Source organism: Scyliorhinus canicula, chromosome 21, assembly GCF_902713615.1.
Source record: "Scyliorhinus canicula chromosome 21, sScyCan1.1, whole genome shotgun sequence".
NCBI classification, from domain to species: Eukaryota; Metazoa; Chordata; class Chondrichthyes; order Carcharhiniformes; family Scyliorhinidae; genus Scyliorhinus; species Scyliorhinus canicula.
The window spans coordinates 23,889,023-23,903,427 of record NC_052166.1 but is presented as its reverse complement, the minus strand read 5'-3'; the positions used below and the strand labels follow the sequence as shown (position 1 = coordinate 23,903,427).

General features: G+C 48.4%; 1 protein-coding gene across 1 annotated transcript in view; it reads right to left on the bottom strand.

Annotated features, from left to right (window-relative positions):
• LOC119955936 overlaps positions 1 to 4,662 on the bottom strand; it is an 84,578-nt gene extending 79,916 nt beyond the window's left edge. Inside the window, exon 1 of the mRNA XM_038782594.1 lies at positions 4,457 to 4,662. Within this exon, the coding sequence (XP_038638522.1) occupies positions 4,457 to 4,662 (206 nt within the window). The remainder of the gene's footprint in view (positions 1 to 4,456) is intronic.
• Between the last annotated feature and the right edge of the window lie 9,743 nt (positions 4,663 to 14,405).

Below are 14,405 nucleotides of genomic sequence, written 5' to 3'. Positions count from 1 at the left end.
TTGTTCATATGCACCTAAGATGGATTTTTTCACCTCCTCATACGTCCCAGATGCCTCCTCCGGTAGTGATGCAAACACTTCTCTAGCCCTACCTACCAGTTTTGTTTGAATCAGTAACACCCACATGTCCTGTGGCCATTTTATTTGTTTAGCTGCCTTCTCAAAAGAAATGAAAAAGGATTCCACTTCCTTCTCGTCAAACCTTGGCAATGCTTGGACATATTTAAATAGATTCCCACCAAACCTTTGACTTTGACGCTCTTTCTCATTATGCTCATCACTATCATCCAACTGTACGTTTCCCTTTACGTCTGCCAATTTTAACTGGCTGCCATGTTTCATGGCCATTTTCTGAAGTTCAAACTCTCTCTCTTTATCTTCTTCCCTGATCTGTATCTCCCTTTCTCTTTCTTTTTGTTCTGCTGGGGATATTCTTTCTTTTCTCCTTTCCTCTCTCTCCTTTTCATTTTCTCTCTATCTCTTTCTCTTTCCGCGCTCTCTCTTTCTTTTTCCTCTCTTTTGTATTCAAGCTGCTTTAATTCTTTCTCATGTTCACGTTGCTTAATCTGCAACTGGATCTTTGCCATTTCTAATGAGTCAGACTGATCTCAGGCAACTTTAAATGCTTAGCCACCGCCATAATTATCTCATCTTTTCACATTTTGTCAGGTAATGTTAACTGCAATGTTTTTGCCAAATCTAACAGTCCGCTTTTAGTCTCTGTCCGTAAAGTACTGTGTGTGACCGTCTCCACCCCCAAAGTGGTGTAGAGAACCCCAAAGTGTATCATGGAGTTCACCTGACCCACAACTTTTAATAGATCGTGGTATGGGGAGCACACACCCACTCTACTGGTGTGGTACAGCAGAAATGGAAAAGTATTTTTTAAAGCAAAACAATGTTTATTCTATGAACTCAAGTTAACCTTTTAAAACATACAGTGAACATCTTAGCAACCATTATTTCAAATACAACCCCCAAGAATACAACACTAAATAATCCTTAATAACTTCACAAACAACATTCAGACAAAAGAAACACCTTTCAACAGAAGCACATGAAGTTTACATTCACTACTGAGAACATTTATAATTCTGAATTTACCAAATGATCAAGAGATAGCCTTTTGATGGCAGAGAGAACAGCAGTACACCAGCTCTGTGTGGCGTCATCTCCAATACTGAAAACGAAACTAAAACACGCCCTGCAGAAAACAGCCTAAAACGAAAGTAAAAAGCTGACAGACAGCCCAGCTCCATCCACTCTGACATCACTGCAGAAGTAAACACCCATTTCTTTAAAAAAAAATTTAGAGTACCCAATTATTTTTTCCAATTAAGGGGCAATTTAGTGTGGCCAATCCACCTACCCTGCACATCTTTTGGGTTGTGGGGGCGAAACTCACGCAGACACGGGAAGAATGTGAAAACTCCACACGGACAGTGACCCAGGGCCGGGATTCGAATCCGGGTCCTCAGCGCCGTAGGCAACAATGCTAACCACTGTGCTGCCCTTAAACACCCATTTCTTAAAGGTACTGTCACTACAGATATTTATATACACACACATTTATAAACATCCATTTCTTAAAGGTACTCTCACATGACAATGTGAATACTTAACTGGTTATTTTGATACTCCTTGATAATTTGGTTCCTTTATTTTTCCTGGATTTTTTATTTTTTAAAACTTCTTTCCCAACCTTTTTGTTTTCTGTGTTGGCACCATCTCCTTGCTGTTTATGTACTTAGCACATTCTACAATAAATTGTGTTCATTTTGATACTACTACTCACATTGTTACCTCAACACTACAAGTTTATGTTAACACATTCTGGAGAAGTTCCAGGGTCCAGGAGCACACAGGCGAGTAATGGTTGTCAACTCTAGTCGGAGGCACTGCAGGAGGTTTGAGCATGAAATTTGCAGGTCGCATGCCATTTGGCTATGTAATATCTGGTCATCTGAGCATAGACAGTCAAGGTGACTCGTATAAATGTAACTGCATTTATCTTATAACGGTTAGATCCCCTATAGTTTGAGAGCTTAACCTGTATTTTGAGTTTAGCGTCAGAGGCTGTTGTGTGAGAAATTCGCAAGAATGAAAAGGCCAGCTGCAAGCAGATGAAAAAAAGACACTCGAGGGCAGCAGATGGAAAACCGGGATGTAGCACCATTGAGGAGGGCATGGAAACCGGCAAGGTTCGGGTGTGGTCTTGTTGGCACTGGAAGAACACATGGAAGCCCTATCGTTTGAAGGAATCGGGTACTTACCAAGTTTTAGATTATGGACATGTTGGACTGTACAAATGATGAAGCAGTGCAGAGTAGTAGTACTGACCGTGGCAACATTGGGACAATGTGTCAATGAGTATGAATAGGGGTGAATGTCCTGTGTCAAACAAGTGATGGATGGTCCAGTGCAGGGCAGCACAGATAAGGGGTCTTCAGGGTCTGGGAGCATTTTGATATTGTACCAATGTTCAAGAGCATGGATAGGGTGGATGAACTGCATTATACAAGTATCAGGGAGTACATTACATTGGGGGTCTGGGCCCTAGGTTCTGGAGGTGGTGGCAAACCATGCTTCTGGGATCACCAGCACAGGAAAAGAAGTTATCCTAAGATCTGGAACCATGGAAACAGACGCAAAAGACGCTGGCCAACAACTGGTTGGCAGGAAATAACCAGGGGTTGTGTTGGGGGTGAGGGGGGGGGGGGGGGGGGGTCTGTTGGATGGGGGCATATCAAGCAACCTGGCAGGCAAGAGGTATCATAGAATCCCTGCAGTGCAGAAGGAGGCCATTTACATAGAACATAGAACAGTACAGCACAGAACAGGCCCTTCAGCCCTCAATGTTGTGCCGAGCCAAGATCACCCTACTCAAACCCACGTATCCACATAACCCAACAACCCCCCCCCCAACCTTACTTTTTTTTTATTAGGACACTACGGGCAATTTAGCATGGCCAATCCACCTAACCCGCACATCTTTGGACTGTGGGAGGAAACCGGAGCACCCGGAGGAAACCCACGCACACAGGGGGAGGACGTGCAGACTCCACACAGACAGTGACCCAGCCGGGAATCGAACCTGGGACCCTGGAGCTGTGAAGCATTTATGCTAACCACCATGCTACCCTGCTGCCCTTATCGATTTGGCCTATCGATTCTGCACCGACCCTTGGAAAGAGCACTTTACTTAAGCCCACGTCGCCACCCTATCCCCGTAACCCAGTAACTCCACGTAACCTTTGGACACTAAGGAGCAAGTTAGCAATCCACCTCACCTGCGCATCTTTGGACTAGGGCCAGGAGTGTCTCGAATTAGGCTAGCCAGGTGTTTGAAAAGGGAAATAAAAGGAAGTTGGAACAGGGAAGAATGATATCCAGACCACTGTTGATGTGGGCAATAAACATGAACATAGACCAGACATGCTGAATGTCCTTAACTGATATTAGAAGTCCCACGTATCGAGATATAATTTTTTCTTATGGCTTTTTTACACACACAGTCCTTTTCTCTTTAAGGGGGTTGGTTGACTCAGTTACTTCATGATGCTGACAACAGTGTGGGTTCAATTCCCATATCAGCTGAGATTATCCTTCTGAACCTCTTGTGGGGACGCTCAGGTTAAATCACCACCAGTCAGCTCTCAAACACAAGAACCGCCGATGGTTCTCTGGGACTGTGGTGACATTTATTTTATTTACCTTTTCCGTCTCCCCTACACACAAAATAAATAATATAAACACAAACACACAGGCACAGAAACACCTTGAATACACACACACACACACACACACACCTTTCCCACTCACATTGACACAAGGTTTTCCCTTTATTCTATCAAAGAGGTGCACAAGAAAGGGATTTTCCTCAGAAATAGAACAGAAACTGCTGGGAAAACTCGGCAGGATTGGCAGCATCTGTGGAGAGAGAAACGGTTCACGTTTCGAGTCCAATTTGACTCTCCTCCTGGTTCGAAGTTTACTTTGTCCTCTGCTTGGTCTATCGACGGCAGGGTGGCACAGTGGTCAGCACTGCTGCCTCACAGCGCCAGGGACCCGGATTCTATTCCGACCCTGGGTGGTGTTTGCACGTCCTCCCCGTGTCTGCGTGGGTTGCCTCCGGGTTCTCCGGTTTCCTCCCACAGTCACAAAAGATGAGGTGGACTGGCCATGCTAAATTGCCCCCCGGTGTCCAAAAAGATGTGCAAATTAAGTGGGGTTACTGGGACAGAGTAGGGGTCTGGATAGGGGGGGTTCTGGATAGGGGGGGTCTGGATAGGGGGGGGGGGGGGTCAGTGCTGCCTCGATGGACCAAATGGCCTCCTTCTGCACTGGGGAGAATTTTGTGGACTCCCAGGGCAAGCAGGGGAGTGGATTGAGAGTAAAGGTGCCAGGCAGCACACATACACACACACACACACCGGGGGAGCTTGGACACACTCACCGCGTCTCTCCGGGAGTCAGGGAGCTGCAAAGAGCTTCGAGCAGCTGTGGGCTGCTGGGATCCTCCAGGAAAGAGCGGACCAGCGCCTCCTTGTCGCGGTGCAGCCCCAGCACCAGAGTGTCCACCGCTTGCTGGAGGCCATCCGGCTCCGCACACAGCAGCTGGCTGAAGTCACCGAGCGGCTCCGAATCGCCGCCCCGCAACATCCCGGGGCCAAAAAAAAACTAGTTGTGGCTTTAATGTCTCCCCCAACCCTCCCTCCCGATTATCTAGGAGACCTTGGTAGCTGCAAAGCTGGACAAAGTGTAGCCAGACTCCCACGAGCCCAGTCAATGTCTCACTGGTTAATTTCAGTCCCGCAATGAAGGACTCCGCCAGATTTACACAGGGTCACAACTGACCTGCTTCTCCTGACAACTCAAAACTTTGCACAGATTTCCCTGGTTGACAGGTGGTTCTGGGCCCCACCCGCTCTGTTCCTGGGAATGAGCAATGTTCCTGAGTCTCCAATCAGACTCAGGGAGCTGACCATGAATAGGAGCAGTTACTCATTTACAGATTTGCAGTCGTCCCCCCGCAATAGATGGGGCACTGCCTCCCCCCTCCACCCTGTGAATTACTTTTAAGTCAGATTCATATTCATTGAACCCCGACAGTGCAGAAAGAGGCCATTCGGCCCATTGAGTCTGCACCGACCCTCTAAAAGCGCACCCTGCCCCGGCCCGCTCCCAATCGCCCTGCCCCGTAACCTCCCCAACTAACTTGCACATCTTTGGACATTAAGAGGCAATTCAGCACGGCCAACCCACCTAACCTGCAGATCTTTGGGCTGTGGGAGGAAACCCACGCAGACTGGGGAGAACATGCAAACTTCACACAGTCAGCCAAGGTTGGAATCGAATGTGGGTCTCTGGTGTTGTGAGGCAGCAGTGCTGCCCACATTTTTGACAAACAATAAAAAGAAAGCAATCCAGGTAGCACGGTGGTTAGCACAGTTGCTTCACAGCGCCAGGGTCCGAGGTTCGATTCCCGGCTTGGGTCACTGTCTGTGCGGAGTCTGCATGTTCTCCCCGTGTCTGCGTGGGTTTCCTCCGGGCGCTCCGGTTTCCTCCCACAAGTCCCGAAAGACGCACTGTTAGGTGAATTGGACATTCTGAATTCTCCCTCCGTGTACCCGAACAGGCGCCAGAGTGTGGCATCTAGGACATTCCACAGTAACTTCATTGCCGTTTTAATGTAAGCCTACTTAAAGATTATCATTACTATTATTATTAACCAAACAAAAGGGATGGAAACTACTGATATAACTATATATTTAACTTGGTAAGAGAGACAGGGGTAGGCAGGAGAGAGGAATTGAGACCATAATCAGGTCAGTAATGCATGATCTTATCAAATAGAAGCATGCTCGATGGGCCAAATGGCCTAGTCTTGCTCCTAAGGTGTATGTCCCTGCCTATTTGTTGTATACTGATGGTTATGATTGTTCTCTGCCGGGATGGCACATGGTGCAGTGAGTAACACTGGGACTACAGCGCTGAGGACCCGGGTTCGATCCCGGTTCTGGGTCACTGTCCGTGGTGTGTTTCTCCCCGTGTCTGCATGGGTTTCACCCCCACAACCCAAAGATGTGCAGGTTAGGTGGATTGGCCATGCTACATTGCCCCTTGATTGGGAAAAAAAAAGTAATTGGGTACTCTAAAAAAATTTTTTTAATGATTGTTCTCTGTCATTATGACATTTCACCTCCTCTTAGATCTCCTTGTAGCCTCCTGTACTGTCACCACACCGTCCTCCTCCGGAGCCCTACCCTTCATTATCCAGCTTACAACTGCCCTATTTGTTTCCGCTCTTCACCTATCCTATCACAGCCAGAGCACCTCCAGCATTGGCTCTTCTTTCCACTCACCCACCCAACCATAGCATTACCTCCAAACCCCTCTCCTGCCTCACCCCATACTCAGTACTCTAAAGAGGGGTCAGCCATTCACAAGGAATGTTGATTAATAAAGGGATCAGGGGAATGGAGAATGAGAAAATATCAGCCTTGATCGAATGGCAGTTCAGACTCAACGGGCCGAGTGGCCTAATTCTGCTCCTATGTCTTATGGTCTAAGGAATTAAAGAATTAACTTGCGCCTATCTAGCACCTTTAGGAGACCCTCAAAATGGTTTACGGCCAAACAAACTATATATTTTTTGAAGTGCGGTCGCTGTAGTCACCTTGGAAACAATGTGTGCACAGCAAGATCCCTGGAGCAGTATTGGAACAATGGTCAAATATCAGTTTTTGGTGGTGTGGGTTGAGAGATAAACATGAGGCAGGACACCACAGCCATGTAATGTTACTTCCAAAACCCATATTGGCCCTCATGCACATGCTGTTCCTATTTAATATGGTCGGAGATAGAGGCCACGATTCTCCGCTGTGAGTTCCACCCACTCCCCCTGCTGGCGAGGACGGAGAATTTAGCGTTCAACCAAATTCCCAATCACTGCAGTGGGACTGAAGAATCCCGTTGCCATGGCGAGACGGAAATTCAGCCCGCACAGTCAGATTTCGCATGTACACTGATGACACCGCTGACCAGGGCCGGCTCAAGGCACCGGCAACTCGGGCTGTTGCCCGGGGCGCCATGTGCTAGGGGGCGCCAGACTCGGGTCCCGCGCATGCGCAGTTGGGCCGGCTCCAACCAGCGCATGCGCGGTGGCCGCACTCCCCCAGGGCTGGCCGCACTCCCCCAGGGCTGGCCGCACTCCCCCCGGTCCGTCCCCTCGGTCCGCCCGCCCGCTCGGTCCGCTCGCCCGCCCCTCGGGTCCGCCCCCCCCGCCTCCGCCCCTCGGGTCCGCCCGCCCCCCCCTCGGGTCCGCCCGCCCCCCCGCCTCGGGTCCGCCCCCGCCCGCCTCGGGTCCGCCCCCCCGCCCCACGCCTCGGGTCCGCCCCCCCGCCCCACCCCCCCCCTCGGGTCCGCTCCCCCGCCCCACCCCCCCCTCGGGTCCGCTCCCCCCCGGGTCCGCCCCCCCTCGCCCCCCCCCCTCGGCCCCCCCTCGCCCCCCCCTCAGCCCCCCCCCTCGGCCCCCCCCCTTGGCCCCCCCCCTCGCCCCCCCCCCTTGGCCCCCCCCTCGCCCCCCCCCTCGGCCCCCCCCCTTGCCGCCCCCCTCGGCCCCGCCCCCCTCTCGCCCCCCCCCCCCCCCCCCCCCCCGCCAAGGGCGCCGAAGTTCAGCTTGCCCGGGGCGCCAGCAACCCTAGGGCCGGCGCTGCCGCTGACACTGGGCTAAATCGCTGGCTTTTAAAGCAGACCAAGCAGGCCAGCAGCACGGTTCGATTCCCGTACCAGCCTCCCCGGACAGGTGCCAGAATGTGGTGACTAGGGGCTTTTCACAGTAACTTCATTGAAGCCTACTCGTGACAATAAGCGATTTTCATTTCATTTCATTTCATCCCCACCATCATGTCTGCACCCCTCAACGGTGTGTTGTCCGTGTTTATTTGATATCCAAGCATGGGTGATTTGTATATTTCCCCAGCTAAATATTAGGGAAGTTGTATTTATCATGTTTGGCCCCTGACACAAACCCGATACTCTTTGCCATCAAATCCAACTCCCTCCTTATCCACTGTCTTGGGCTGAACCAGATGATGGCATCTTATTCCATCCACCCTGAGTTCAGTATCTAAGCCCGTTTCTCCTCCATTGCAACACTGTCCAAAATCCTCATCTCGGTGGTCAGAAAAATAGCTTCATTAATTTGGTATCAAAACAGATATAAGATTGCACAGTACTTGCTGCAGTCATCTGCAAATGAATCAGTCTGAAACAGACACCATCCCCATTTGCAAAGGCCCTAATGCATGTAAAATGGATGCATCCTGACCTCAGTCCAAGATTAAAATGTTGATTGCTTTCCATTTGGGTCAGCATGAATATGTCCAAAGTGTTTCATTAAATTTTTAATCTAGTCTCATCATCATCAAGATTACCAATGAATCTGATGTTTTTGCTTTTTGATATTAGTAGTTACACAAACAGATTATGGCACACCAAATGCTACAACCTGACTGTCTCAAACAAACCAGGAATTATCCTCACTGTACCTAAGCTATGGAGTTTCATTGACACGATAGTATGCTCACCCTTGGTTCAAACTCTACAAGTGATCTTGTGCACAAGAACTGCCATGACACTAAAATAGTGAGTTGCACATGGTTGGAAATGCTGACCTGTAATTGACATGTTAAAGTGTGTTGCTGCACGCAGGTAGGCAATGTGGTGAATGTAACTTAGTAATTCACACTGTATTTACCAATACCATTGTAAGCGCAGCAGTGTTATCCGACCATTAGGGGGAGTAGCTCTGGGAATGCTCAGGAGTTTGTACAGGGCTCCACCCTTGGCTCCGCCCACAACTCCTCCCCCTGGACTACTGTATAAATACCCTTGTCCAGAGCCAGCCTGCAGTTCATCGAGAGTTCAACTGGTAACAGGCTGGCTCTGTAGTAAGTAGATTAAAACCACTGTTCATATCTTAAAGCACGTGTCTAGTAAATTGATGGTTCCTTCAGGCATTAAAGCTCATAGAATCTGACAATATAGAAGGGGGCCATCTGGACCTTCAGACATCTTTTCTCCGCTCTACCTTGCACATTACTCCTTTTCAAGTTTATATCCAATTACCTTTTAAAAGTTGCTTCCACCAACCTTTAAGGCAATGCATTCCAAACCCTAGCCCTGATTGGATTTTTTAATCAAGTACATATCAAAAAAATGGGCAGAAGCATCACGGGTGGATTTCAATGTGGAGAAGTGTAAAGTCCTTTGGGAGGGCTAATATGGAAAGACAGTCTATATAATTAGAATAATTGAGCTAATATAGAAAGACAGTATACTATAATTAGAATAATTGGGATAATATAGAAAGACAGTATACTATAATTAGAAATGGGATAATATGGAAATATAATTGGCATCATATTAAAAATTGTAGCTGAACCAGGAGACTTTGGCCTCCATACACAAACTTTATTAAAAGTGGCAGGGTAATTTGATAAGGCAGTTAAGAAAGCATTTGGGTTGATAAAATAAGAGTAAAATATAGAAGCAAAGCAATCGTATTAGAACTTCATAAATCACTAGTTAGGCAACAGCTGGATTATTGTGGTGTCTTGAAGCTAAACCTCAATCAATGGGCAGGATTCTCCACCCCGCCACACCAGTTTTCTGGTGCGGCGCGCCCCCGGCAATGGGATTCTCCGTCCCGCCAGCTGGCCAATAGGGTTTCCCATTGTGGGCAGCCCAAGTTGTTGGGAAATCTGCAGGCATGGATGCGCTGCCGGCGCAACGGAGAATTCCGCCAGCAGAGAATCCAGTCCAATATTTTTATAAAATAAATTTTACACATATATAATATATATGTTGGCATGGCTAATTGATCAATCTTTAAAACTGGACAAAGGCTTGACAATGATGGAAGCTGTTGCTGACTATGACTCACGTACTAGGAACTTCGTGGCGTTCAGAGCAGCTACAATCTCGTAATTCCTGAAGATGTGCTAACAACCCTGTTTTAGCCTGGACCAAAGGGATTGTGCAAAGGCACTTTCAGTTTCGAAGGTAGGATTTGGTCAACTGAAATGGCCCATCTGCAAGGATAAAGGATCCTGAAACTTCTGATAAATTTATTATTGCTTGAATTTCTCAAAATATTAACCATCTCAAGGACACAGACCAGCAATATACATCCTTGTCCAAACCAAGAGCAAGGAGTGGCGGTTATGTCAGGCCAACCCCCTCCCCCAAGCTGCTAGAACCTGTAATATTGCCTTGTGAAGTGAAAAGAGGCAGTCTTCCACCTCCCATCATCAAAACAACAGCAGAGGCAAAGCCCTGACTGGGTTTAAATTGCCTGGCCCTGATCATCACTGTTTCTATTGGAATGTCTGAATAATTCATGTCCACTGTTATGACACTCTGGGCTAGAGCGCAGTCAATTCCAGACCCCTATTGAACCGGTGTTGCAACACAATTGAATGAACCAATAATTCTTAGAAAAATACCCAGATGCTTTGGCTTTTAGCTGCTCAATAATTACAGTCGCCAGGTTTGCAAATTTTAATATAATTACTTTTATTTATAATAAGAACTGTAATGAAATATGCAGCAAATACAACTGGTTAACTATTATCTAATTCCTAATTCCCCACTTTACTTTCCACCCAGGCGAAGAAACACAGAGGGGAAGAGAGGGGTAAAAATAAGAAGTAAAAAGGTAAAGAGTCTTTGTTTAAGATGATTATTTTTAAGCTCGCTTTCCTTCAAACTAGGCTTTCAGGTCGCGGTCTCTGTTTTCAGTCTGTAATGGTTTTCACTGCAGATTCAATGATTCAGGTTCTCTGTAGGTTCAGAAGTACAACAGTTCACTGGGCTGGATTCTCCGGTCGCCGACGGCGAATTCACGTTCGACAATCAGCCAGAGAATCGAAGTTCCCGACCAAATCGGGGGCGGTGCCCCTTTCACGATGCGCCACCCCCTCCAAAGAAGCGTACTCAGAGAGTACGCCGCGCGACGTATCGACGGCCTCAGGACGTTGCCTGAGGCCCACCCCCGGTGCTCCGCCTCCAACCGACCGAGTTCCCAATGGCGTGGGTCTCTCATGGCCCCACCCATCGGGAAATCGGCGTAGCGGCTGCGGACTCAGTCCAGCATGGCCATAGTCAGGGGAAGGGCCGATCCGTGGGCAGGGGGGACTGTATCAGGTGTTGGGAGCACTATTGGGGGATGGTCCAGAGCTCGTGAGCCGACCAAAGTGGGGGGGGGGACTATTTTGCGAGCCGGGTCCGCGAGCAGCTGGTGCCATGTTGCACAGTGTGGCTGCTGCAGGCTGCCGCCGTGCACATGCACGGCCATGGACCCAGCAATTCTCCAGGCCGTATCGGCAGCTAGAGCCAGGTGCTCTATGCTGCCGGCATGCTAGCCCCCAGCTACACAGAGAATTGGTGGCCGTTTTGCACCGGATTTTCCAGCACAAAATGCCACCGTTCCCACGCCGGCGTCAGGACATAGCCTCACAATCGGAGAATCCAGCCCACAGCATTTCAGGAGAGAGAGTGGAGAGGAAGAGCAGGCACTCATAGCTTTTTCTTCCTTGAGCATCCAGGACCCAACTCTGCTTTCCCTAAATCTCTGAAAATCATCCCACTTAGGTAGGAACCAGTCACCACCTGTTACCGGGCAGAATATGGCCGTGTGGCCAATTCATTGGGCACCAGCCAACCAGTCGAACCGGGTCCCACCCGATCTCTCGGGTGCCACAAAGTCTGAGTTCTGCTGCTTGAAACCATTGCCCAATATACTATACTGCAACGATTGGAATTCCTCATTCTCTCTGCTGCTTGACTTAAAGATGCATGTTCATTAAACATTCAAAATGATAACGGTAAAAAAAATAAAGAAAGAGGAAATAAGGGAATCATCAGGAAGGATCTTTACACTATCTGCTTCTCCTAATTTAGAAATCAGTGCGACTGGAAAAGTGGATAATCCCGCATCTGCTTCAGTCTGCTAGCCTCTCTGAATGAATGCACCAATTGACTTTTGATTCTGGACTCTGGACACATGTGAAATAGTAATTCTTACTTGGTCTGTGGTTTTTGCCCGATACCCCTTTCTTTCCCTTATCACTCTTTTATTGTGTGATTGTACTGGGGCTACGTAGCGATACCCGTCGCTGAGTAAAATAAACTAACCCCTTTAGTTCACCATATCTCGCATTTTCTATAGGGTTAATAATGGAAATTGGACCACACCAAAACTGACGGGTAGGGAAATATGCCACTTATGCTTAAAAAGATGGAAAAGCAAAAGCGAAAAACCCGTTTCTGTTGATGAATGGGTGATGAGAAGAGAAATCAGGGCTATTTTCACCAAACCACCTCGACCCATAACAGTGCATAATACAGGGTGATGCACTTTAAGAGAGATGTAAGTGGCTTAGGAAGGGTACAGAGATGGTTGACAGGGTATTAGGGATGAGTGACGAGTTAAGAGGAGAACAAAGAACAATACAGTACAGGAACAGGCCCTTCGGCCCTCCAAGCCTGTACCAGTCATGATACCACCCTTGGGCAAAACCCTCAGCACTTCCTCGTGACGTATCCCTCTATACCCATCCTATCCATGGATTTGTCGAGATGCCTTTTGAACGCCGTTAATGTATCTGCTTCCACAACATCCTCTGGCAGCGCGTTTGTAGGCACTCAGCACCCTCTGTGTAAAAAAACTGCCTTGCACATCTCCTCTAAACTTTGCCCCACAGACATTAAACCTATGACCCCAAGTGACTAACCCCTCCACTATGGGAAAGAGTGCCTACCCATCCATTCTATCCATGCCCGTCATAATCTTGTAGACTTCTATCAGGTCGCCCCTCAACCTCCGTCGTTCTAATGAAAACAGTCCAAGTCTATTCAGCCTCTCCACATGGCTAACACCCTCCAGACCAGGAAACATCCTGGTAAACCTTCTCTGCACCCTCTCCAAAGCCTCCACATCCTTCTGATAGTGTGTCCAGAATTGTGCGCAATATTCCAAGTGAAGCCTTACCAAACTTCTATACAACTGCAGCATGTCTTGCCAGTTTTTATACTCGGTGCCCTGTCCAATGAAGGCAAGCATTCCATACGCTTTCTTGACTACCTTGTCCACTTATGAGAAGTTGGAAAAGATAGGACTGTTCTCCTACAAACAGGAAAAGGTAAGAAGTGACCTAATAGCTGGCTTTTAAGATGTTGGGAGGTTTTCCATAGAATCTCTACAGTACAGGAGGCCATTCGGCCCATCGAAACTGCACTGACCCTCTCAAACAGCACCCGACATCATTCCAGAAATAACTTTAAAAGGAGCGTTGGAAAGATTCTTGAGAATGAGGAACTTACACATTTATGAACAAAATGCTTGAGGGGGGTGGGATGACGCACAATTGCTGTAAGGGCCAACACAGGTGTGATGGGCTAAATGATCTTCTCATGTGCTCTAATGTTTCGTGATGCTGTGAGGGTTTGCATTGAATCTGCTTCCATCGCCCAATCAGGCAGTGCATTCCAGCTCATCACAATTCACTGTGTATGAAAAATAAATCCTCATTATCGCACCTCTGTCTCTTTCATCCGATCTCTGCGTGCTCTGGTCAATGTTATACATTGTTGGGGTTGTCTAAGGAAGGAGTTCAGAGACATCCGGCTTCCCAGCTGTGTGTTTCCCGATGGCGGGAGATGGCATGCCATTCGCTGGTGTCAGGATTCTTCCTGTCAACGGGATTTCTCATTAATGTCACCTCATGCCACTGGGAAACTCACAGGCAGGAGTGAGCTGTGGGCAGGACCAGAGAGTCCCGCCTCCTGCAAACAGCCGGAGAATCCGGCCATATAGTCTGAACAGTTACTATCTACTGTACAGTTGTACAGCATGGGCTAAGTCACCATAGTCCCAGATGGCCATAAGCTGCTTTCCCCTTTGAGGGGGAGAGCTGACTGGTGGTGATTTAACCTGAGGATCACCACACCTCAGACAAGGGGTAAGGTTGAGAATGCGGGGCCTTCATGAATAACCTCAGCCGGTACAGGAATTGACCCCACGCCATTGGAGCCAACTGAGCTAAACCGACCCCTAGAGGTAGCATGGGCTACCTCCCTTCAGACTGCTAATCATGTGACTCCTTTTACATCATCACGTGGGTGCCACTGGTTCCCACTCCCACATTTACGTTTTCAGTCCTCAGCACTCCAATAGAGTGGTTAGCACCGCTGCCTCACAACTCCAGGGCCCCGGGTTCGATTCCGACCTCAGGTGACTCTCTGCGTGGAGTTTGCACATTCTCTCGGTATCTGTGTGCGTTTCCTCCAGGTGCTCCAGTGTCCTCCCACAGTCCAAAGATGTGCAGGTTAGACGGATT